At 31.4% G+C, this 25380-nt stretch overlaps 1 protein-coding gene across 8 annotated transcripts in view; it reads left to right on the top strand.

Moving 5' to 3' along the window:
- LOC143223238 (rho guanine nucleotide exchange factor 38-like) overlaps positions 1–25132 on the top strand; it is an 81003-nt gene extending 55871 nt beyond the window's left edge. For all 8 annotated transcript variants that reach the window (XM_076450904.1, XM_076450905.1, XM_076450903.1 and 5 more), the window contains 7 exons: positions 3421–3552; positions 4598–4759; positions 6643–6825; positions 17078–17290; positions 17929–18118; positions 19276–19724; positions 22704–25132. In XM_076450904.1, the coding sequence (XP_076307019.1) occupies positions 3421–3552; positions 4598–4759; positions 6643–6825; positions 17078–17290; positions 17929–18118; positions 19276–19724; positions 22704–22883 (1509 nt within the window). In that variant the 3' untranslated portion in view covers positions 22884–25132. The remainder of the gene's footprint in view (positions 1–3420; positions 3553–4597; positions 4760–6642; positions 6826–17077; positions 17291–17928; positions 18119–19275; positions 19725–22703) is intronic.
- Positions 25133–25380: the final 248 nt, after the last annotated feature.

Genomic DNA, 25380 nt, shown 5'->3' on the forward strand with positions numbered 1-25380 from the left:
AAATTGAAATAAATATAAATTACTCTTTTTTTTTTCTTTCTAGAATTACTTTAACTCTAAACATAACTACATTTGTTTATCCTAAATAGCTCTAAGTTTGTAATACTGTACATCTATTTATGATTAAACTTTATTATTCTATTGACCTTTGGACTATGTCTAACTACTGTCAGCTCTATTGTAAGTTGTAAATCACTCAGTTACTCTATCAAATCATATTACCTATGAGCCACTACCAGCTACTCGCATGCATGCCTCATGAAATATTTTTATTATATTATTATTATTGTGTATTTACTTGAACTAATGTAACCTAAAAATATCCCTATTTTTACATTTTAGTTACTTTTGTAATTATACATAAAGAATAAACATGAAAAACAAGAAATAAAATATTTAATCAATCTTTTTTTCTTGATCTCAATTGTTGAAGAGAGTTAACTCTTTTTTTTCCCCTTCCTTATACTAAGCACACTGTTGTGCTTCATAATTTTTATTTAATTAAATAATGCACTAAACAGTATAGATTAATAACATGCAAAACGTAGACTAATTCACTTACTTTTTAAAATTATTCTGACTTTCTCACTATGCAACAAGACTCATTACATGTCATTTGATAGATGAAATCTGACTTTCTATTGGTTATAGGTAATGTGCGATTTAACATGAGAATTATTAAAGAGAGGATGTTGCAGAAAGGGGTATGATTTTCTGTTTGAAAAATTTGTAACCAAATAAAATTGAAGACCAAAATAAATGTGGTTTGTCTGAATAACTATGTTTTTATACAGGGTAATTTATGTTGAGTCACCTTTTTGAGGAGTGGTGGATAAAATAGAGAAGATGACATGATAAGAGAAAATGTTGTACATGTCACACTATGGGGAATTCAGGATTTTTTGAAATATTGCCTTGTAGACTTGAAACTTGTATACCATTAAAATATAGATTATTAGCTAAGATTTTGTACTATTCTAATTGGTATAGTATAAAAAAATAGCTTAGTAAAATTTTGAATCTAAGATGCTAAAATCTTGTGTTATATGTAGTAAAAGATCCCACCTGTTAATATGGTTAAATGGGAGATTCTGAGGGGTTTCCTCCATTGTGAAGTCATCTGTGTACAGTATTGAAGATCATTAAGATTGCTTACATCTTCTATAATTGAACATAACGTCCATAAAATCCTGGTATTGCAATGATGCTCTCAAAGGCTTATGCTTATGATGGTGTAGCATGTCCTTTTGTATTACTCCATGATTAGTGGGCACAGAATTGTAACTGTTTTCTTTATGGATTCTAAAAAAGAAAAGAATTGTTTAGCAATTTAGTCATGTGCAATCACCATCTCCAAGTCTTTTACCTTGAGCTCTGATTCTTCATTTTTTAAGCTGACTTCTCCTCTTCATACAACATGGTTTAGAGGAGGTTGTGATTCTCCAAAATTGGTAGAAATTAAAGATCTTGAGGACCTGTAGGTCAAAATATCATAACCACAAGACAGCTACCTTCTTTTAAAACCAAATGTTATTAAAGTGAATACCCATTGGGGTTACCCCTCACTGCATTTTGAATTTATGGAGAAGGATATCTTTCATATCCCTGAACTGGAAATTTGTTGTGGCTTCTCCAAACAAAATGTATGTATCAAGTAAATAACCATTTGGAAGAATTAGCTATCTAAGTCAACTAAGATGCTAATATTAATTTTTAAGCTATTATGCCCAGTGTAAAGGCGAGTTAAGATCCAAATTCTTTCCTTGTATTTATGACCCTTTTCAAATCTCTCACTGTCATCATCTTGGACACTTCAAAATATCTTTCCTTGATTCTTTTATCTGTGCTCATTGTGGTGATAACTTCTATGACAGCATTGAAGTGAAATTGTGTCAGTCAGACTGTAGGTCAGGGACTCGTATTTTTTCAGTAGAAGATTCCTCCTCCTCTAAACATTTTGCATCCTAATTGAGGATCTGTACCCAATGAATCTATAACTACTGAGTACCTTAACAGTATTGTTTATTTTTTGTAGTTTCTTTGGTTCCAGTGTAGTCATTGATTTGGAAATATCTTAAGATCATACCTAAAGTGAACTCCTATCACATTGGAAGTTAAGGAAGGCCAACTAGCCTGTTATCTCAGAACTTGATACTGTGGGTAGACAATAACTAATCATATCATCTATACAGATGCACTTCCCCCTCTTAAATTCATGATATTATTTTCCATGGTATCCTTGTTTGAAATGGATGCCTCATTAGCAAAGGGCACATAACTCAGAAATGAGCTTGGAATATCTTTTGCATCTATTCAACTCTTGCCAACTGCATACTATTCATAAGGTTTATGCCAGAATGTCAGATATCAAATCTAGGAGTTTTGAATCTGGTTGTTTCCAACATCTTTTCCATTTCCTGCACATGGCCCGACATGGTTAGGTGGTTAAGGCACTCAACTAGTAATCTTAGGGTCGAGGGTTCAAATCCCCATAACACCAAACATGTTTGCCCTTTCAGCTGTGGGGGCATTATAATGTGACAGTCAATCTTACTATTCGTTGGTAAAAGAGTAGCCCAAGAGTTGGAGGTGTGTGGTGATGATTAGCTTCCTTCTCTCTAGTCTTACACAGCTAAATTAGGGATGGCTAGTGCAAATAGCTCTCGAGTAGCTTTGCATGAAATTCAGAAACAGACAAACAAACAATCCTGTACAAAAGGTGAATGGAAAGTGTGCATTCTGTACCTTTAGGGTCTTGAAACCAAATGACTGAGAAGTACTTGACTTACAAAGTGTTCCCAGCACATCTTGGCAGTGTTTTTTCAACACTTGAATGCCTCTACATGTTTTAATTTCATTACTCTCAAGATAATGGCTGAAGAATCCCAAATTTTATTCAACTTGATTGTCTTTTTGATAATAATGAACCTTTTATTCTGGTAGACTTGTTCAATACAGTTCAGCAGTATATCAGTTATATCCAATTATTTTTATTCTGTCACTCAAGATCTTTATTTTTTTTTTAACTGGATATAGCACAAAGACACATTTACTTTTTTGTGACATTGAACTGTTGTCATTCCATTTCCTAATCCTGGTCAAGGTCCTATAAAGTTTCTCTCTAGTTATGGACCCATCACTTTGACTATCTCTCTGTTTAAGGTTTTGGACAGGATGGTTAATGTTTGTATTATTTGGTTTCTTGAATAAAGTGCTTATCACCTGACCATTTTTAAAAACAAAATCACTTGCTACATTTTTGTGATTTCCACTAATATTTTTCTTAGAATTCATACATTGTTTTCAAATAATAATGACAGCTGCATATTGTGTGATACAGACATCAAATAGATGCTTTGTGTGAAAAACAATGTATGTTTGCTGTTTTGTGTTTAATTACTATTTGAACTTTTGTTACAGAGTTGTGTTCATGTAGCACTCAGCCTCACAGAAGATATTGCAGATTATTATCAAGACAAAAGAACTCAACAAGAAGTTGACCAGTACAGAGCAACCCATCATATTATGGTGAATCAGTTCTGGGAAGATTTTGTGAGTACATATTGCAACATGCTAAATACTGCTATAATAGTATTGGTACATACAGTAAGATAAGAAGTACTGAACAACCCATTAAAATGCTATCAGTCAGGTTCTGGGAAAGTTTTTATTATTATTAAACACCTGTTACTTCATGTAAAAAATAGATCAGTGAGCTAATGTAGATGCATTATACATCAATCCTGTTTTAATAGTTCATGTGACATACAACAAATGTTTTTGTAATGATTTGGAAAAATAGTATTATTACTGGGTGAAGAGATCAATTCTAACCCTGAATTAAACATCAACAGGCATTCAGTTAAATATAAATAAAAGCAGCTGAAAATAGATATAACATTTAATTTAATGAACACAGAAAAGGTGAAATAAGATATAAAAAAAGGGATTAAATTCTTGGCCATACTGGCTTTCTGTTGATTTTAGTTAATACCAAAATTATAGAAACAGACTTCAAAACAATGGGATGAGAAAAACTTTTGTAAAGGAACTTTTTACATTTGAATCCAAACTCAAACTGTTTTACAATAATCATGACAGATTATTAGATGGCAGAAGGACAAAAGATATGGTCAATATACAAAATCATGGTGTGATTGATATTGGAGATCAATACAGATTTGATTAGAATCTGGCTGCTGACAGATTCTTACCCATCAAGTCATTCTATCAGGAACAAGACTTAACTGGAAAAAATGTTAATCCCAAGTTTGCATAATATTTGGTGGAATAAAACAAGAAAAAATTGGCTGATGGAACACACACAATTATGGATTTACTTGCACAATATTCCAGTGTAAATGTTATTCATTTGTATAGTAATACATAACATTTGTATCAACATTTTAAAATCATACATTGATAAACTTAGAGTAACATAAAAATACAATGTAGTAGTTTGTTTGCAATTCACAATGTATTAGCTTGTACTCTGTATTTTCTGTAGTAATGTAATGAAACTAACAATGGTTTGGATGTTTATATACATAGTGTGTGGTTCCTGTGTGTGTCATAATTTATGTATATGTTATTTCAGAAAGTTGCTGTTGGAAAGAATGTTGCTTTGCCACTGAACAATTTACTTGCAGCCTTTCATGGACCAAATAATTTGATTCAAAAGAGAAGAGACAAATATCTAGACTATGAAGCTTGTAACAACCGTTTAGAACGAAACAAGGATGTGGCAAAACAGCGAATTGTAACCATTTCAGTTTGTTCTTTTTATTTTTGTAACCATTAGTAAAGTTGTATCAGAACAGCTGGTGTAGATATTAACACTTTTATTGATAAGGAGAAAACAGTGTTTTGACCTTCGTAGGTCATCTTTCTTAATCTGAAACATTGTTCTCTCCTTATCAGTAAAAGTGTTAATACCCATACCAGCCATTTTGAGATACATTTTTATTTCAAGTAGGTTTCTCGTCATCAAGCATTAGTAAAGTTGTTAAGTGTATGGTAATCTGAAATGTATAGCATAAAAAACTGTATATCATATTCAAACAAATATCATAATAGTAAAAAGTAAAAGTAATTCAGTATTAGGAATTTCTGTCTTGAATGTTAGAAAAATATTTCACTAAATAAAAATTTATTTGCTCTTTCTGCCTCTATATAATTAATAAAGGGTTAGGAAGTATTAGATCCCAAAATATTTACGTATAATTTTTAATCTATATGAGAGTTAAGTAAATCTTAATTCACTTTGAAACATTGTTAAAATCAGTAATTTGTACATTTCTAATTCCTTTAAATTCATTATTTTTGTAAGAAATATTGTGTTAGTTGTGCGTGTAGTTAAATGTACTTGAATATCTTTTGTTACAAAGAAAATTTAAAATATTTTAGATATTTAGCTGTATTTAAACAAGTTACATTCAGGTTTGTTATTTATGCAAAAATGAGCACGCACACACACACACACACACACCACATGGCCAAAAGTATATGGACACCCCTTCTAATTCGTGAGTTTGGCTATTTTAGCCACACCTTTGCTAACAGGTGCATAAAATCAAGCGTACAGTAACCTCCACAGACAAACATTGGCAGTAGAATGAGTCATACTGAAGAGCTCGGTGACTTTCTGTGTGGCACTGTCATAGGATGCTACCTTTCCAACAAGTCAGTTTGTCAAATTTCTGCCCTGCTAAAGTTGCTTCAGTCAACTGTAAGTGCTGTTATTGTGAAGTAGAAACATCTAAGAGCAACAACAGCTCAGCCATGAAGCAGTAGGCAACACAAGCTCACAGAACAAGACCAGTTTTTTACGTAGCATGTAAAAATCTTTCGTTCACAATTGCAACACTCACTACCAAGTTCCAAACTGCTTCTCAAAGCAACGTCAGCACAAGAACTGTTCACTAAAACACACTCATTGGACTCTGGAACAGTGGAAATGCATTCTCCAGAGTGATGAATCACGCTTCACTATCTGGCAGTCTGACGAGTGAATCTGGGTTTGGCGGATGCCAGGAGAATGCATAGTGCCAACTGTAAAGTTTTGTGGAGGAGGAATAATGTTCTGGGTCTGTTTTTCATGGTTTAGGCTAGGCACTTTAGTTCTAATGATATAGCATATAATGACAGTCTAGAGAATTCTATGCTTCCAACTTTATGGCAACAGTTTGGGGAAGACCCTTTTTTATTTCAGCGTGACAATGCCCCCATGCACAAAGCAAGGTCCATAAAGACGTGGTTTGCTGAGGCTGGTGTAGAAGAAGTAGACTGGCCTGCACAAAGATTTGACTTTAACCCCATCAAAATCTTTGGGATGAATTGGAAAGTTGACTTTGAGCTAGGCCTTTTTGCTCGACCTTACTAATGCTCTTGTGGCTGAATAGGAGTGAATCCTTGAGCCATGTTTTAAGATCTAGTGAAAAGCCTTCCCAGAAGAGTGGAGACTGTTGTAGCAGCAAAAGGGGGAAGCAACTCCATATTAATGCCCATGGTTTTGGAATGAGAGGTTCAGCGAGCAGATGGGTGTGATAGTTGGGTGTCCACATACCTTTGCCATGTAGTGTGTGTGTATAGTTTAAGAAGGTGGAATTCCCTTAAAAGAAAAAAAGGTGCTTTTATCACTAGCTTCAGGAAGAACTAGAAGAAGCAAAGAACAACTACATGGCTCTCAATTCTCAGTTACTTGATGAACTTCCATCTGTATGTGTGATCAGTACAGATATCTTTAAGGAGTGTTTACATAGCTTTCTTCAGGCAAGGAAAAACTTTTTAGGACGAACAGCCAAACAGATGTTATCTCTCACTCAAGTAAGTTTTTAATGACATTACTATAAAATTATAAAATTTTCATTCAACTTCTAGAATAAGATATTTAGTTGTTATAAAACTTCAACTTCATACTGGAATTCAAATACACTTGTAGTCTTAAATATTTTTACAATATATAAATCCACAAATAATAACTAGTAAATTTAGTTAAAATAGTATGCATAAAAACTGTTGCAACAGAGCACAAGGTAGTAAAATAACATCTGTAAATTTTTTATTGGTTAAATGAGATTTATCACTAACTTACTTTTTGTCTATAAAAATCAGATGGCAGTGCTAGAATTTAATCCTGGTTTTGGTTTTTATATGTATTACCTTTAAGTATACTTGTCATATTTTATGAAAGATTTGCAGAAAGTGTATCAAGCCTGTATTCTTTCTGTGATGTGTAAAAGTATGTGTAATTACAAAGACTTGAGGAAAAAGGTAGTTTGAAAACTGTACTTGCCAAGTTCATTTCTTAAGTTATGTAAGAAAATTTTTCTTTATAATGTATAATACCTCTTCATTCATAAAAGTATATGTTATTAACATATTTACATAAACTGTAATAAGTGTAGTTTGTGTATTCCACTCATCATTTATCTTTATATTCAATTGTACCATAGTTATGTCTATTACATTATAACTGCCTCAAGTATCATGCTCTTATATTATAAAGTTTTTTTTAGTTGGTTTCTCTTTCTCATTTGCATTAGTTTTACCATTTAATATCATTGTATTTAGTATTTCACCTTCTAGCTTTCTTTATATTTTCCTGGTGTCATCTCTTGGATTATTTTTGAGTTAGTACAATCATGCAGATTTTTAAATATTTCTCTGTATTTGTTAACTTCATACTTTAAATTTGTACTTGTAATTACACATACTGTTATGTCATTAAATATCTCATTCACTACATTGCTCTTAATGTTTATAAAGTCTTTAAAAGTTTTGAATTTATTAAGACAATTAACAAATATGCAACTTAATTTCTAATTTTTTTATAATGATAGATCCAAGTGATTTCATTAAAACATTGTGAAACATTTTACATGGAAATTTATCAGTCTAGAACTGAAATACATAAAGGTTCTTATGCATTTTGCAGATGTCATTGGAATTGCAGAAACTTATTTTAAACTGTAAAGCTTTCTCACACTTGATTTTATCCTTCTCTCTTTACATATTGGAAAAGTGTTAATTTCCTTATGCATATATTGGCTCAATCTTTAACTTTGTTTATTGTGTTTAATCGCAACTTCATTATGTGTGTATATTTGTTTTAATTTTTAGCTTCCTTCAGTGTATTGGTTCATTATGTGTTTTTGTGTGCTTCACTTTTATCTATTAGCTATCTTGATTTCATTATGTGCCTTCTCATCATATGTACTTATTTCATCTGAAACTTTCCTTCCTACTTCAGTCTCCATGTAGATTTCTTAGGTATGTTGATTTTGTCTCCTCACATGGATTAATTTCATGTATATTCAACAGGGCTTAGTAATTTAATAAATTAATCAATGAAATCTCTCACAAATAAGAAGTAATTACATTGATTGGTGCTACATAAACTGATTAAATGAAATTACAATTAGTAAAATTATCCTTTTTGATTAAAGCTATATATTTGTTTGTCGATTAACTGGTGGGCTAATTGACTTATTACATCTCATTAATTGTTTTAACATCTTACTTTTTCAACTGCTGCATTATTCTAACATAGTATTCATTTTCTTGTTTCCTTTTACATTTATTTATTTGTTGTCATTTTTAAATCACCCTTAATTTCATGTGATGATTTTTTTGAAGTTTGCTGGTAGTACATTTCCAAAAAAAAACTTTCCAACAAATTTTGTTTTTTTTTCTTAAAAGGTGATTTGCTAAAGTCACCTAAATTCCATCAAGCAACCACCATCATTTTTCAAATATGCAGTAATTTAACACCTATTTTCTGTAAATAAAAAAAAAAGATAAGTAATGAAAACATGTTTTACTCTCATGATAAGGACAAGTGTTTATTTAAAACATGTCACTTAATTACAAATAATTAAGTGGCTAGTTAAACCATTTACTTACATATATATTTTGGACAGGATAAACATAGTAATGATATCACTGCACAACAAAGTTTTTGATTCTTGAACACTGTCGGGTGTTCCTTATAGATTTTTGGCTGCTGATCACGAAAATCACATCCAAATTTGCCCAACTCGTACTGTTTCATCGAAATCTTTAGTTTTGCTACAATGGAAAACCGATATCAGGGCAACTGGAATCCGTCAATGCTTGCTGACTACTGTTGGATACTGCAACATGATGCACTGGACATTGAATACAAACAAAAATCAGGAGCAAAACACTTTTAATTATGTTGAACTTAATAGCATATTAGAAACATAAATGCAATTAAATACGTTATTGCCTGTAAACAGTTAACTGTCTATTTCTCAGAGTTCCTACATGATGAAGAAAAACCAAAACTATATTTGTGCATACCCACCAGGTTCCTGTCACAATCAGCAAAACTTTTCAAAAAAATTGTTGTGCAGTGTATTTGATAAATATTTGAATCCCCACAATATTTTTAAGTATACCATATTTACTAAATGGTATACTTGTCTAATTTAACGATTTTATTTTATTTGATAAACATAATAAAAAAAACTAATGTTTACAAGCATTTAAAAATACCATAATTGTAAACAAAGAACCAAACATCAATACTTTATTAATTCTTAAGAAGTTCCTAGTTAAGCAGTTTCTTTGCTTTGTACTGTACATATGTCTAAGTAAACTATCTTTACCTGTTGGTGACAAATATTTCTTGAAGCATTGTGCATTTGTTATGGTGAAGAAAATATCTAGCTTTCAAATATATGTAATCTAACACACAAGTACTTACAACAAAAAGAACTGAAAATAAAAGTTTACAGAAGCTATAAGCATTCTTAAACCTATATATTTATGAATATGCGATAGTCTAATTTTTGATCTATCCTATCATGTTTGAAATTTCCTTATAGCTGTTTTCAAAGTTGTGTTAAATAATAATTGATTAAATGACTTGATGCAACACTATAGGAAGTTTTCAACCAGGATTTGTATATGAACTGAGGAAAACATTTGAAAATCAAGAAATGGGCTGTATATCCTCAAGGAGTGATAGGTTCTTAATAAATAGGTTTTTGCTTCTTTTTTTTTTTTTGAATGAGCAGAAATGTGCTCAAACAAATAGACAAGTGGGTTGTTTTGTTTACAGGCAGAACTCTTTGGAAACTTAACCATTTGATGAACTACTGTGCTGCAATTAACAAACATAAATTTACACTTTATTTAATACTTAAGTAGCTAGATAGTTGGCAATGGGTGCTACCAGCCATTTGTCTTCATTCTAATCAACAGTTCAAAATTAGTGACAATGGAAATTAAACTTAAGATCCTCAAACCATGAAGCATCCTTCCACCCACCATTATATAGTTTTGTGCTTAACAAGAACCAATTGTGATGACAGTATTTTGATTGCATGTATCCAGAATAACCAAAGAACCTTTAATTCATAGCTCATTATTTTCATAACAATATGTGTAATCATAATTGTGATTAATTGATTGTTGAAGTAATCAGATGATAATAATTGGAGACAATGTATTTTCTTTTTACTTTTTCTGGGATCTGAACATCCACCTACATATTTGTCCTCTTTAGTGACCCTTAACGTAAAGGAAAGGATCCTTGTTGTTGAGTAGTGCCTGAAGTAGTGCAACACATCATTTTGGTTTTGAATTCCTATAGATGAGTGGCTCCTCCAAGGTCAGTTGTCTGTTTCTGTTGGGCTAGGATCAGCTGAGTACTAGTATTAGATGTTCAAAACAGATGTTATGGATATTATGTCTGATGCTGATGTTTGGATATAATAGTGCTCATGAAGCCCTGGCATTGCTACAGTGTTGTTGTTTGGTATTATAGTGAGTCCCCTTGTAGGACTCCATGGTGTCAATGGGTACTGAATCTTTCTCCTTTCTTATGGATCTCCCAATTCATGAAAAAAAAATCAAAAACAGTCAGTAGGTAAGCAGCTACATTTAGAAGACTAAACAGCAATCTCTACCCCCATTCTACTTCCATATCTCATTTTATCATCTTGCACTTTTTTTCAGACAAACCTTTAGGGCAAATGTCTCCCTTTTTTATTCAGAAGGGATTAGCACGGCTTGCTGGCTTTTGTTAGTCACTCAAGAAGCTAAGTTCTGTTGACATCTTGATAGAAACTTCTACTCCAAAACACTGAACTACTCTTGAATTCTAAGGCTGTTGTGGATATACCTTTTGAGGTTACTCCCTATAATACTTTAAATTCCAACCAAGGAGAGATTGTTGAGAGGGATTTAAAGACTATCTCAAAGTCAGATATTTTCATCAGTTTTTCCAGCCAAGGAGTTTCTGCTGTGCAATACTTCTCCACTAATAAAGAAGAAATTATGCTGCCTACCAATGTTCTTATAGTGACATTTGTGTTATCACTGCTACTGCCAAGTCATGTTTTCTGAAGTGTAAGGTACAATCATATATTCCTGACATTTACAGGTGTTGTGATCTTTGCCACCACAATGAACATACATCAAAGAACTATGACAAGATTCCTTAAAATTTTCGAACAGCTGACACTGGAAACACCTGGCAAACTTTTGAGCCTTGAGGTAAGTAATGTTCTTTGTAGTACATAAAAGTTGTACTTACTGCTCTTTAACCCTATTCTATCTCAGACATCTGCTGGTTCACTACATTCCACTGCTTCAGTGGGAGTGTAGGCAAATCTTTCTGTTCCTCTATCAAATTCTCACACCATCTGACGAGTCTTTTGTCATTCATGGTTGCATGAGTTATCAAGTCAATGTCCTCTCCTGTTTCTGTCCTTACTGTTGCATCAGTAATTGCTCGGATTCACTTCCTTTGTTCCAGAGATGTAGGACTGTTATTCAGTCATGCCCTCAGTCAATAGCCTCTATTCTCTGGCTCAAATTTGTTGAACTGACCCCAGACAGGTTTTATGGAGGCAATAGATCTCCTCCTACTGTAGTAAAATGGTGTGGTTGAAAGCTAAATGGTTCTCTTCCTAGTGTTTCTCCAACTAAATAACAATGGCCAAATAGATGCAGTGGAGTTGTCAGTGTTTTCATTCTAATTTGGATGACATTAAGGCCTTGATAAATTCCTTTCATTATATGTGTGTCTTCTTTCAGGAAACATTCCTGAAATCTGCTGGTACTGTCACCTTTTGGCAGTTTTCTTTATACCAAAATGACAAATTGTGTAATGGAATAGTTCATGGAGGGGTAGTACTGTTAGTTGTCCAGCATGTACCCATCTTGTGTGTGCCACTCAATACACCTTTGGAGGCTGTAGCCATTTTTGTCTCTGTGGGTCACACATTCACTGGTTGTTCTCTCTACCTGTCTCCTACAGAGACTTACAATCAGTCAGACCTTGATGCTCTTGTAGAACAGTTGCCAACTTCTTTTTTGCTCCTGAGGGACTTTAGTGGACACAATCTTATCTGGAGTGGTACTGGTATTGATGGGGTAGTTCTTCTGGGGAGTGTATGCTCTCAGGTTACAACTTTTTCTCTTCAATACTGGTGCTTTTACCTATTTTCATGCACCTATTCAGTCTTTTACTGATATTGATTTATTTATCTGTTTCCCTTCACTTGTTTTTGTTTTTCTTGGAAGGTTGACAGTGACCCACAGTGCAGTGTTTATTTTCTTGTTCTTTTGAGGGACTTTGGCAGTGGTTGGTGCCATCTAACTTGAATGCCTTGGTGGAAGTTGAGTTCTTTCTCAGAACTTGATTCTGCTGTCAAATCTTTCATCTATTGACTGCATGGAAGCAGTAACTGATTGTATAATTCAAGTAGCTGTTTGCTCTGTTCCCAGAACCTTGACATGTTTCCTATGGTATTCTAATTGTAGGTTGTCTTCTGTCTGCTAACAGGCAAGGAAGGCTCAGAAATGGCCTGGGAACCCTTTATCAGGTATCCTGTTCTTTCCAACCACATTACGTTTTTGCAGGACCCATGCTTGGCAGGTCAGATGTCAAAGCCAGGAGGATCTTGAATGAAGTTCACAACCAACATCTGTACCAATAGTTCCAAAGTCACTTGGGATAAGATTTGGAAGGTTGATGGAAAGTATTCTTTCCATCCCCTTTCCAACTTGCTCTCCATTGGCCAGGAAGGTGCTGATGTATCTTTGGGGAGTGCTTTTCTTATATCTCCAGCACTTTTTTTTTTCTTCTCTTGCTTTCTTAGTCATCAAGTCTTGGGCAGAGCATTTGCTTCATTTCTTTCAGGTTGGTTGCCTGTATGACTATAATCATCATTTTACACTGGTGGAACTTGGCTTTGCTCTTCATTGGTCTAGCAGTACATCTGTTGGGCATGATGCCATTTGCTATGAAATGCTTTGCCATCTCTCTCCTGCATCCCTTTTTCTTCTCCTGGTTGTTTTAAACTAGATTTTGCATTATAATATTCTTGATAGATGACACAAGGCTATTCTACCTTTTTCAAATACTGGGAAGGATTTCAAGATTCCTTTAAATTATCATTTATTTACTTTGAATTGCTGTCTCTTTAAAGTTTTGGAGAAGATGGTAAATTCTTATCTTGTTTGGTTCCTTAAATTGGAAAACCTTCTCATGCCCACCAAATGTGGGTTCCATCAAAGGCACTCCAGAATGTACCACTTGATGTGACTTAACTCCAATCTGGGAAACTTTCCTCAAGAGTGAACATATTTTTTTCTGTCTTCTTTGATCATGAGAAGGCTTATGACACAATATGGAGGTTTATCATTTTGTGGGACTTCTGTTCATATGAATTCCATGGCCATTTTTATTAAGCATTTTTTACTTGGCAGGTGAATTTAAGTTTGTGTGGGTTAAACACTTTTCTCTTGTTTCACACAGGAACTTGGAGTCCCTCAAGGTCATATTTTGAGTGTCACTCCTTTTCAGTATTAAGATCAGTGCTGTCACTAAATAACTTCCTCCTACTGTTGCAAACAGCTGTTATGTTGATGACTTCCATATTTCTTTGTCAGTTGTTGAGCATGAGATTCATTGATCTGCAGTTTCAAACTAAACTCACTCAGCCACTGAAGTAAACCAAAACAAACGGTTCTACCTTCTCTTTCTCTCAAACTATTTGCATTCATTTTTATCACCAGTTGTAGTACTGTATATTTGTATTAGTAAGCCCCAAACAACCAACCAAGCTTCTCATAATGTGTTAGTTTTATTCTCATGTGTGTGCATTGTACAAATTTAATAAGATGATTAACTGGTAAGTGTTGTCTTCATCTTGTAAGTTTCCCCTGTTTATTGGTTCCAATTTGCAGTTACTTAATTGTAACTTTTTGCTAAGTACTTCCCATACATTTTTTTGTGGTATTTAGGAATACTGACATCTAGCAGTAAGTCACAAGCATCTTCAATAGAGCTGGTTCTGGGACAGTTATGTAGAGGATAAAATGTATACATACATTAAGGTGAAAACAAACAAATACAAGTGAACAAATAAAATAATACCATTATTCACAATTAAGTGTAAGTTTGAATTTAACCTGTTACTGGGGCAGAGAACATTTACATCTACTTTTGTAAACAAGGTGAATATAAAATCCAGAATAATAAATATACCACTCTTTAAAGTCAAACCAAGGTCTGTGGTATCTCACAATCCTTGAATTCGATGTTACCAACTCTATAAAGCAGGGAGTCTCCAAAGAAACTTTAAAAAGTCATTAGATGTCAGCCATCACAAAAAGTATCATAAATGTCACTAAACAAAATTTCTGTAGAATTCATAAGAGGATAAATGTAATATATAGAAATTCTGTGACCATTAAACACTAAAAACATTTTTAGACTGCATGTTGCATTCTAACAGATGTTTATGAGTTTTTAAGAGCGCACCTAAATCTCCATAATGGTCCTTTCAATCCTGTTCCTCTTGTTTGGATATAGGTGACTTAATGTGGATATAAATATCTGCAAGTAGTTACAATATCTCTTTCTATATCTTGTTAAGGTTTTGTAACTGTGATAACATAAACATGGTGTGCAACAGAATGTACTAAGAAGAACATGGTTACTATTGACATTGTTGAACTACTTATGAGCACTTTTAAGGCTATATAAAAATAGATGGCTTTTCTTTCTCCAAGTATCTCCATTGTCAATGGTGAACATTTCTAAATTTGTCACTAGAGAAACCCAGAAGTTGCTACATCAACCAACATAATTGCAAAGTTGGTAATGCTGCTTAGACTATCTATGTCAATGATCATTCAAATTCTACATATTAAAAATAAGCTCTTAACTTGTACTAACTTGCAAGAGTCTTTATTTCCCCTTGAAATAAGTATGATGTCTCTTCAAGAGGTTGACACAGAAATGGCTATTTAATACTTTTTACAGAATACTGACAATATGATTTTGAAATTTTCACAACAGGCTCGGTATAATGTATGCCAGTTCATTTCATATACTCATTTGCACACTTTAAGTACTTACACTGTAATGTTTTATGTGATTTTATGCTATAATTAAAGAAAACTATTCTTCCTCCCAAAAATCTCAAATATTATTTATGTAATCTCTTAAAACCTCCTAAATACATTTCAAACATTTGTTTTCAGTAAGATTATATTTTGTTATTTTTTATGGCCCTTGTGGAGTCCATCAGTTTACTGACCTCATAACTATTATAAAAAAAAGGAAATAAATATAAATTATGCCTTTTTCATGTTAGAATGACAACACATTATAACACAATAATACAAATGTTAAGTCTAAGTAGTTTAAGTCTTATAACATTATATATTTATTTTTTTGTTATATTGAACTTTCAGTCATGCCTGGCCAACATAACATAACCTGCATTGACAAGGTGCATATGCACTCGTTACTGTACCAGTTAGTATAAAACTGACTTAGTCTTTACAAAGTGACCCTGTCTTCATTATGTTTTATTGAAATAGTATTTTGTAGCATACAGTCACATTTCAATTGTTATACGTAATATATTATTACTATTTATTTTCTTATTATATGGAACAATAAATAAATAAAGTAAACAAATCTCTTCTTGTTACAACCTTTGAACTCGGTGCTGCTGAATGTAGGTTGCTAAGCGGTTTAAAATTTCTCATGTAACTAAGCTAAAAAAATGTGAAACTGTGAGCAGACTAGACACAATCAACCTCCTTGAAATCTTGGTTTGAAAGAATGTGGTAGCCTTTTCAAGGATTAACATACGTGAGCCAACCACTAGGGGACATGCTAAGCTTTTGATTGGTTATTTACATGTCATATATTGAATTAAGTGTATATAAATAATGGTTTCCAAAAGTTGAGACATGTGAACAAGGACCACTGTATTTAATTCAGTACCTAAGCCATATCTCAGAGTAATAAAAAGATATGAGGTTCATATCTTATAATCTTGCTTTTCAATATTGGTAATATGAGTTCCTAATTTGTACAGAAGTATATACTTAATGTTTTGCTATAAAATGTTTCAACCAATGCTGCGTTCTACATACCATGTGATTTCAGAAAAATTGATATTTAGATGCGTTTTTTAAAATTTACTTTTAAATTAAGAATGTAAGTCTTATATTAAAGTTTGAATTATAATTTGGTACTTGATTCCAAACTTATTGACATAAATTCATTAAATAGTAATTCAATAAAATCATGAATGCAAGTCACAAAGCATGATGACATAACTTGTGACCTGTCACAAAAGGGTTAATATATTTAAAGATAATTAAAATATATTCTTCACTAGTTATGGAAGAGTGAGATTGACAGTTCATTCATATTGTTCTCATCACACATATCAGCTTCTTTGTATTGAATGGTTGGCTTTCTAGCTTTTTTGTTGGTTTCACCTTTTAGCTTCCTAATTTGTCTTAATTGTATTGTAATGTTTTGATTTTATCTTATAACTATTTTTTCATATAGTTTTTTTCTGTGTTTACACCTTTATCATTGGTTTTGCATTAATTATTTCATTTGTTGGCTGTTTTCCATGCCACAGATTGGATTTTGCTCACCATATTTAAAGTGGTAAAAATGTTATTGTCATTATCATTCTCCTCCACATATATTTTTATCCTGCCTTTTGTTATTGTCATTATTTGTTCTTGTAATTTCCTCATATGTGTCAGTTTCACCTTGTAGCTTTCACTGCTGCTGAGTTCTCAGAAAGATATCCTTGAAACATTCAAAGTCAAGCACAATCTTGTAGTGGATCAACTTACCAAGCTTCGTCTTGTACCAGAACATCTCTTTCCAAGCTCCACTCTTACAAAAATGTCCTCTGGGAAGAGGTCTTCAAGTTCTAGTGGATCAAATATAGGATTTAGCCACAATAGACAAGGAACTGTCTCAGGGGTGTGTATCTTTTTTTTTTTAATTTTTGTTTCATTGAAAATTATTTAAACATTTTGCTGTGTATAAATTAATGATGTTAGCAAAACACATAGGTTCAAGAGATTGGTTCTACATTAAGATATAAAAAAATTCTGTAATATGAGTGTTTTCAAAATGTCCATCTTTTTAAAACATTCGTGTTTTAGGGTTTCATATCTTTGTTTTGCTGTTTGTGCAATAATTCAAGTATATTTCGTGGAATTTGTCAGATTGGCTGAAAGAGAATTAATGTTCTGATTCTGAATGCATTTTTGATGATAATATAGTGTTAAAATGTTTGTTCAAATAACTTTTTTTTTAACTTTTGGTTTTAATACAGTAGTATTTGTATCTTTTATTTAAACATTCAAACAAAAAGTTTATGCCCATATAAATTATATGGTACTGTAGAAACCAAATGGTGAAATCATCTTTGGAAACTAAGGCATGTCCAGAAAACTGAAGATTTGTAAATGTTCATTCAGGCAATAATTGTACCCCATTTATGTTGTATCAGTTTTGAGAACCTTGTTACAACATTCATTGAAATGTAAATTTTAAAATTGATTTCTTTCTGTATTTTTATCTCTGTAATCCCTTGTTGTCTTTCTTTTTTACAGAGTTCTCAGTCACCAAATCAAAAGGCTTTTGTTAAGTCAAAGTATTTAGGAGAATGTCTGTACTATGTTACAGATAATTATGTAGCAGTAGATGTACTTGATATTTCAGTCAATAAAGGGGATATTGTTGGGGTGATTAAACAGCAGGATCCAATGGGAAGTGAACACCGCTGGTTTATAGACAATGGAAGTAAGTGCAAGTGAAAATTCTTGTTTGAAATAATTCATTCCAAATCAGACTTCCTTATTTCAGTTGAAGATTATGGTTAAATTGTAATTCTTTATTAATTACTTTTTCATAATTAAGGATGAAGGTAAAAAAAAAAAAAAAAAAGTAGCACCTTGTTCATACCTTCATAATGTTTAGGAGAAACTTGTATTTTCATACTCTTAAATATTGAGCTGTATTATGGTTAAATTTGCATTGTTAGACTTGACGTCTAGAAGCCAGTATGATAAATAATTTCTTGTAGTAATTTTAAGTTTTGGTATGATTTAGATAATTTTAAAATTGGTTGAATTACTTCAGGGCTATTTTTAGATTACATCTTTGATCAATATTTTTTTTCCCCAAAAATGTTTAATGGCAGAAGAATTGTAATTCTTTATTAATTACTTTTTCATAATTAAGGATAAAGGTAAAAAAAAAAGTAGCACCTTGTTCATACCTTCATAATGTTTAGGAGAAACTTGTATTTTCATACTCTTAAATATTGATCTGTATTATAACACGACTGTGTGTTAATGTTTCAGCAAACAAAGGTTTTATAAAAAAAATCGTTTTGCTGAAAAATGTTTTGATTCTATGTGAATTTTGAGTTATAAACAGTAGTACTTTCAATGAACAACAGTGTTAATATTTACTTGGTATTTGACTATTTTCTGTTTTAAATTTATTTTGAAATAAAACTATGATCAGAATTCTTGCTTACAGATCTAAAGTAAATAGTGTTTAAAAAGGTTTAATACATTAGTAAACCATTTAATTATATACAAAAAAAATTATCACACTAAAAACATTATAACGTTACTGTATTCCCACTGACATTTCTTGTTATCTCTTGTCTAAAATATACTTAATTCTAAAATTTCTTCAGGTTTTTTTTTTTTTTGTAAATTTATCCACAACTAAAGTTGAATTTCATCAGTGTTGGTTTCTCTTATTTAATAGAGTATCCTTTGTTTTAAAATATCACATTAGTCTTTTTTAATGGAATATGAACTAACAAATTTATTATTATTTGGGTGATGGGTGGAGATCTTTTAAGAAAAGCATTTCTTGGTTATTGTTTTATGAATTTTTTTTAACTTTGTTATTCACAAGTTGCATTTCTTGTACATTTTTAGGTGTTAAAGGTTTTGTACCTGCAAAAGTTTTAGCCAAGTTTTCCCAAGTTCAAAATTCAGCTCAAGTAAATGATTATAGTGATAGATATCAGACATCTTTTCATAAAGGAAAACACAGTCCTCACACAAAAGAAACTGCTTTGCCTCATGATCTTATTGTTCAAGAAGAGCCTACTAGTTTGAACAGTGATACGCCTTCAGATAGCACCACAAATCCCTTCCATTATGAGAATGTAGATACAATAAGACATGGACACCCCAGTCTGGATCATTCTAACCTAGTAGCTCCAGCTCTAAGAAAGTTGCCAAGTGATGAGTCAGGAAACTACAGTCCTGGTGTTCATGATCATTTATTAACACAACAGATAAGTACAAATGAAAGTGACCATCAAACTCCAGTAGTGAGTCAAAGTTACACAGAAGAACAGTTTGAAAATTTAGAAATGGAAGTAAGTGCTTTGGTCGATCATATCTTTAAGGTTTTGATAGAAACGAGTTGTGAAGTATTTATAATATTAGCATAGCTTTGTTTTTCTTATCCATTACCAAATCTTCATCTGAGTAGGCTTTGAGATTGGTAATTTTTCCTTCAATAATTTACCTAGGAAGTTTAGCTATGTATTTGGCTTTCATTATTTTTTGGTAAGTGATAGTAAGTTAGGGATTTAAAATGTTTTATAACTGATGGAAGAGAAACTACAGCTTGTTGACTGCATAATATTTCTTGGTTTTCCTGTATTAAAATTAACAATAGTTAAAAGGTTAAAAGTCTTTAAGTTTACAAAACCACTGCAGCCATAGATTAAAGTATCTATAACAGTTAGTCTTTCAGCTTATAAAACCACTACAGCCATAGATTAAAACAGTTATAACAGTTAAAATCTTTCAGCTTTCATGTGTTGTATTGTACAGATGCTATACACCAAATTAGCATCTTGTAACCATGAAATTTAACTGAATACACCAAGGGTATCTTCACAAAATGTTGTGCACAAAAAATTACATTTTTTAACTGATGAACTAATTCTAAGTCAATCTGAATGAGAGGTGATTTTTATGTTAAAAACAAGAATACTTCATCTCAAAAAATTTATATTTCATTTGTTTAACCTCTAGCATCTAAATAAATATTAAATTTTTACCAATAAAACTATATTTTCATTCTTATGATTTTCTGACCTTAACAATAAATGTAGCAAAACATCTGCAGTGAAAACTGAAAAGTATGAAATATAATTAGACATTATTTTTATTTTTCTGGAATGGCTGCAGATAGTTAAAAAAACAACCATTACGGTTATTTATTCTAAATAGTCTCAGGCTTGTAGTAGTCTCAATCTGATTTTATTTAATTTTGTTTTTATTGTTTTTTGAACTATATCTGATGAGCATAACAAAGCAATAAATCACCCAGTGAGAGCTTAGTGTCAGCTATGGTAAACAAAGTATTGAGTTATATCATGGGAACTGCAGTCTGTGTGCAATTATCAAGGAGAAATTAAACAGAAAAAACTTAAGTTTTCTTTCCTAGCCTGAAAATTTACTTTTGTTAAAAATGTATAGCAATAAATATAATATGTATTTAAAAACAAGAAATTTTGTACTTTAGCTTTTGACACATGTATAGATTGTACAGACCAAACACATGAAGTTCAGTTTTCACAGTGAATTATTGTCTTCTACCACTAAAACAAAACAATCATTTGAACTACATAGTGCAGAGATGCCAACCATTATGGTTTTGGTGTATACATTACGACTATACGCTCATACAGACAAATATTACGACTTGTTGCAACTCCCAAATTATTATATAGGCCTATACAATAAAGTGATAAATTGTTCCTCCAGGCTTGAAAGGGGTGAAAAAAAAATTTCTAGTGAGATACAAATAAATTTTGATAATAAATAAAAGACATAGTCCAAATGACTACTTGTGATAATCATGTTTGTGTTTGAAATAATAAAAAATATTTGTATCTTCGACATCTACCAATAGTTTGAGTGCGATGCTTCTCCATACTGGGTACTTGGGGGAATCCATAGTTATGTCATCAGTGCTTGTCAGCCAATCAGCGCTCGTGTAGATGGGTATCTCTCATTTTCTAAGCGGCATAGAAACACCAATATGATCGTTCACAAGATGGGAAAAAAAAAGACCTCATTCACCAGATTGTCTTGTTTCTGGCAAATCTAAAAGGACTAAAACTGTGAAAGGGCTCTGTCTACAATCATTACACTCAGTCATTTGAAATAGTTGGCATCTCTGCATAGTGTAGAATTTTCTTTTTCCATTGGTTATTAGGTTGTCCATTTACAATATTAATGAGAAATACATTTCTTAAAAGGCAGAAAATATGAAAGGGACATGTCAGTGTGGTTTGAATAACTACAGCTATACCTCATTAAAGCAAGAAGATAAAGAGATTCAAATATATATTTTGGCTTTCAAATGTGTATGACATGTTTGAATTTCATGAAAACAATCTGAATCCTTTGTTAGGAAGAGAAATTTTATAAGAAATTAGAGTATAACAACTTTTAGTGACTAAGAGTTGCAGATAATGTCATTTAAAAATTTCTTATAGAAATTTACTTGGACGATTTAAAACTAAATTATAAAGTATGTTTTGATGTCATGACTTACCAACATGTTGATAATAAAATAGTTTACATTTGGAATGTCATTCTGTAAAAAAGTGACATGCGTACTATGTCCATAATATTAAAGTTTCATTTTCCATATGAAATCATGAAAAATAATACTAAGAAAGTTTCTCATCTTTTCAGCTGGCATTCACTAAATTGTCACTGCCCATAGTTTTTTTTTTAATTTATCTGAATGTGATTTCTGCCTGTTAAGATTTGTTTTAAAAATGTAGTAGTTAAATAGTATACTTCAAAAAAAAACTCTTCTGTGGTAAATCCAAAATTTAGAAATAGGTGTAAATTACTGAATTATAATTTACTTTTAAGAGTGCTTGATTTGTTCCATTCTCTCTCACTAATTTTTTATTCAAAATAAAATGATCTTAAACAATATTGCAAGTATATAACTCCTAAGTAATATTAGGAATAAACTATAATTTGAATATCTGTAACTTCAGAAGTCAAGTTTACTATTTCAAAAGCTACTTCATCATTATCAATTGTATTTTCATATTCCAAGTTCATTGTCTATGATACTGATAGTATAAAAACATTTTGAGCAAGCAGTTTCTATACAGCAGTTTAAACTGGTTTGTTTAATTATGTACAGTTTTTCTTTGCTTCCTTTTAACCATACCAACACTATTTTTTTACTACTTTTAGTATTGGTTACATATGTTAATAGCTATATCAAAAATACAGTAAACGTTTTATGTTGTTAGCACTAGTCTAACAAACTTCTACAATGCAAAGTTTTATATATATATTTTCCATTACAGTATTATTATGCAGCATATCCATTTGGAGCTATGGGACCTTATCAGTTAACTCTGGCTCTTGGACAGGTGGTGATGGTTTTACACAAAGGTGATCTCGAAGGCAATCCTGAATGGTGGTTTGTTGGAGACAGGTTTGGGAATCAAGGTTATGTTCCATCAAGCTATCTCAAAAAATATTAGGATGAGCCATTAATCAGTTTATGGATATCGTGGTTCTGGAAGGTGCCCAGTTAAAAAGAACATTTAGTACTTGCATATAAGTGAAGCTCACTGAGTACTAAAATGTTAGTTTTTCTGAATAAAATGAGGTTATCAAAAGTTGGATGTTTTTGTTGTTGCTTTTTAAGCCCCAGAGTTTATGTTTTTAAAAAAAGTATGTTACACTTTAAAATGAAATGTTTTTGAATATGAAACATTGAGTCATATACAAAGTTTTCATTTATACTTGCTGTTAACTGAAAATATTGATTGTGCATATAAATGATGGTTCTATTCTCCATTTTTCTTATTACAAAGTTTCAATAATACTGCTTTAAAAATTGATTTTTGGAAAGTCAAAAACATTGAATGTTTCAGACTAATTAACTCGTTTAACATTAAGATAAAAGTTTTAAAATGTTGCTTTATACTTTGTGCTAACTTCTGATTTGTTAAGCTCTATGGAAATCGTGTAGTATTTATCTGTCATGTTTTACCAGTGAACGTTTAAAGTACTTATAAAGCTTTGCTAATTTCTGCTTTTAAATTTGACAAAGTTTTTCTCTCTTTTGCTTACAAAAATAATTGATGTTGTTGCATGGTTAAAAATATTAAAGAAAGGATGTTTTACTTAACAAAGATGAATTCTATTTAGAAGCAGAATTGTGTGTAAATGTAGCTTTAGTTGTTTGTTAGCTAATACATGTGAAGTATTTTGTATGATAACTGCTTACTCATTCAGCATAATTTCAAGAACAAATTCAACATTGCAATATGGAATTAGTGTTTCACCAAATCTGAAAAATATTTATAAATAAATTTTACTAAACTTTTTGTTTTCCTATAAAATGTGTAATTACCTTTCTTTTTTGACACACTTGGAATTCTAATGTTTTCCACAATAACGTTTAGTTTAAATTATCGACAAAATTATTTTGTTGTTTACTTTGACTAGTAATATTTCTTCTTAAACTATTGTTAAATTTGACCCCGTTAAACACCATCTCTGAAACAGGTGTACACATTTCTTGTATTTTATTCATTTAACTTTTTAAGTCTTTTTTTTTTTTAGTTTTATTTTTCTCTTCTATTGAAAATCTAAGAATAATGCAATCTTTCAAAATAAGTTTTTTGAATTAAAATAGGTAGTTTCAAGCTTTGGACAGCTTGTAAAAATGAATATCTAATACTCATTTTTATAACACTTAAATCTTATCAAATTGAGAATTACAATTATTGTTCAAAAATATTTTCACTTAAGAGTACATGTGTGTGTGTCATTACGTTTGTAAAAGATACTATTTTAGCATGATATTATTTTAAAGTAATCAATTTGCATCTTGGAAAATTGAAATGCTTGATAAATTCATAGTCTGTATTTTTTAAGAAAGTTTGTGGCATATCAATAAGTTTTAATCATTTACATTTGTAATAATTTGCTTGGATTTCTTTGAAGTTTTTTTGAAATTTTTCTAAAGAATGTGGAGTTGCTCTCTAACGTAAAATATTTTTGTTTTCATAAGATATTACCATAAAAAATTATGGTAAAATGTAAATGTATATTTCTGTATATGATCCTTTAATATAATTGACAAAACACTTAATTTATGAATTTAGTAATGTCGGTAATTCCAATATATTAAAACTCGACTTTGGAAAAAGATAAGAGGATGTTATGAGATCTTAGATCCCATGATTGTATAATTATACATTTCGAAGGAGTGTATTCCTACAGCTTTTCCAATGGAAATGATACGAATGAGGTTATGAATTAATTGTATATTTTTTGTTCAATAAATAAAATATTTTATTTCGTTAGTCTAGAAACGATTAATAAAGAAAGTTGAAAGGTAAATTCTTTCAAAATTTAATATTCAGACGTGGTGTTTACTAATTTGTTAATATTTGAAGTTTATGTGTATTGCTGAAGTTATTCCAGAAAATGTTTTTCATCTTGTGCGTTTTATTACCATTATTAATTTGGTCTGCTCAATATAGGCAGTGTAATCAATACTAGAGGGAGCAACCGTACACCTATGAAGATTCATTATTCGTTACATATGTCGGTTGAATTTTACAGAACGCAAGTACAGAGGTGCAGTGAAAACTTTCTCATTGAGATTGCACATGATGTACAGTGGTTCTGTGAAAAATGCCTTAAAAGGCTACGTATACATACAACAATGAGGCACTTAATTAAAGATCAAAAATAAAATGTTTTTTTAAAGAAATGCTGAGCTGTTGATCATTAAACTATTATGACACAAAAACAATCCTTAACGTTCATTGTATCAAATGGGTGTTTTATAAATGTTAACTGTAGAAGCACTTTTAACAACAAATAATATTGTAATTTTTGTGACTTTCCAATGCTGTGAAAATAGCGATAATATACATAGGTGTGTGTGTATTTGTGTATACCATGCATGAATATAACAATGTTTCAACATTAAGTAATTACGATTTACCTTCCAACCGA

Source organism: Tachypleus tridentatus, chromosome 8 (genome assembly GCF_004210375.1).
Source record: "Tachypleus tridentatus isolate NWPU-2018 chromosome 8, ASM421037v1, whole genome shotgun sequence".
In the NCBI taxonomy this organism is placed as follows: Eukaryota; Metazoa; Arthropoda; class Merostomata; order Xiphosura; family Limulidae; genus Tachypleus; species Tachypleus tridentatus.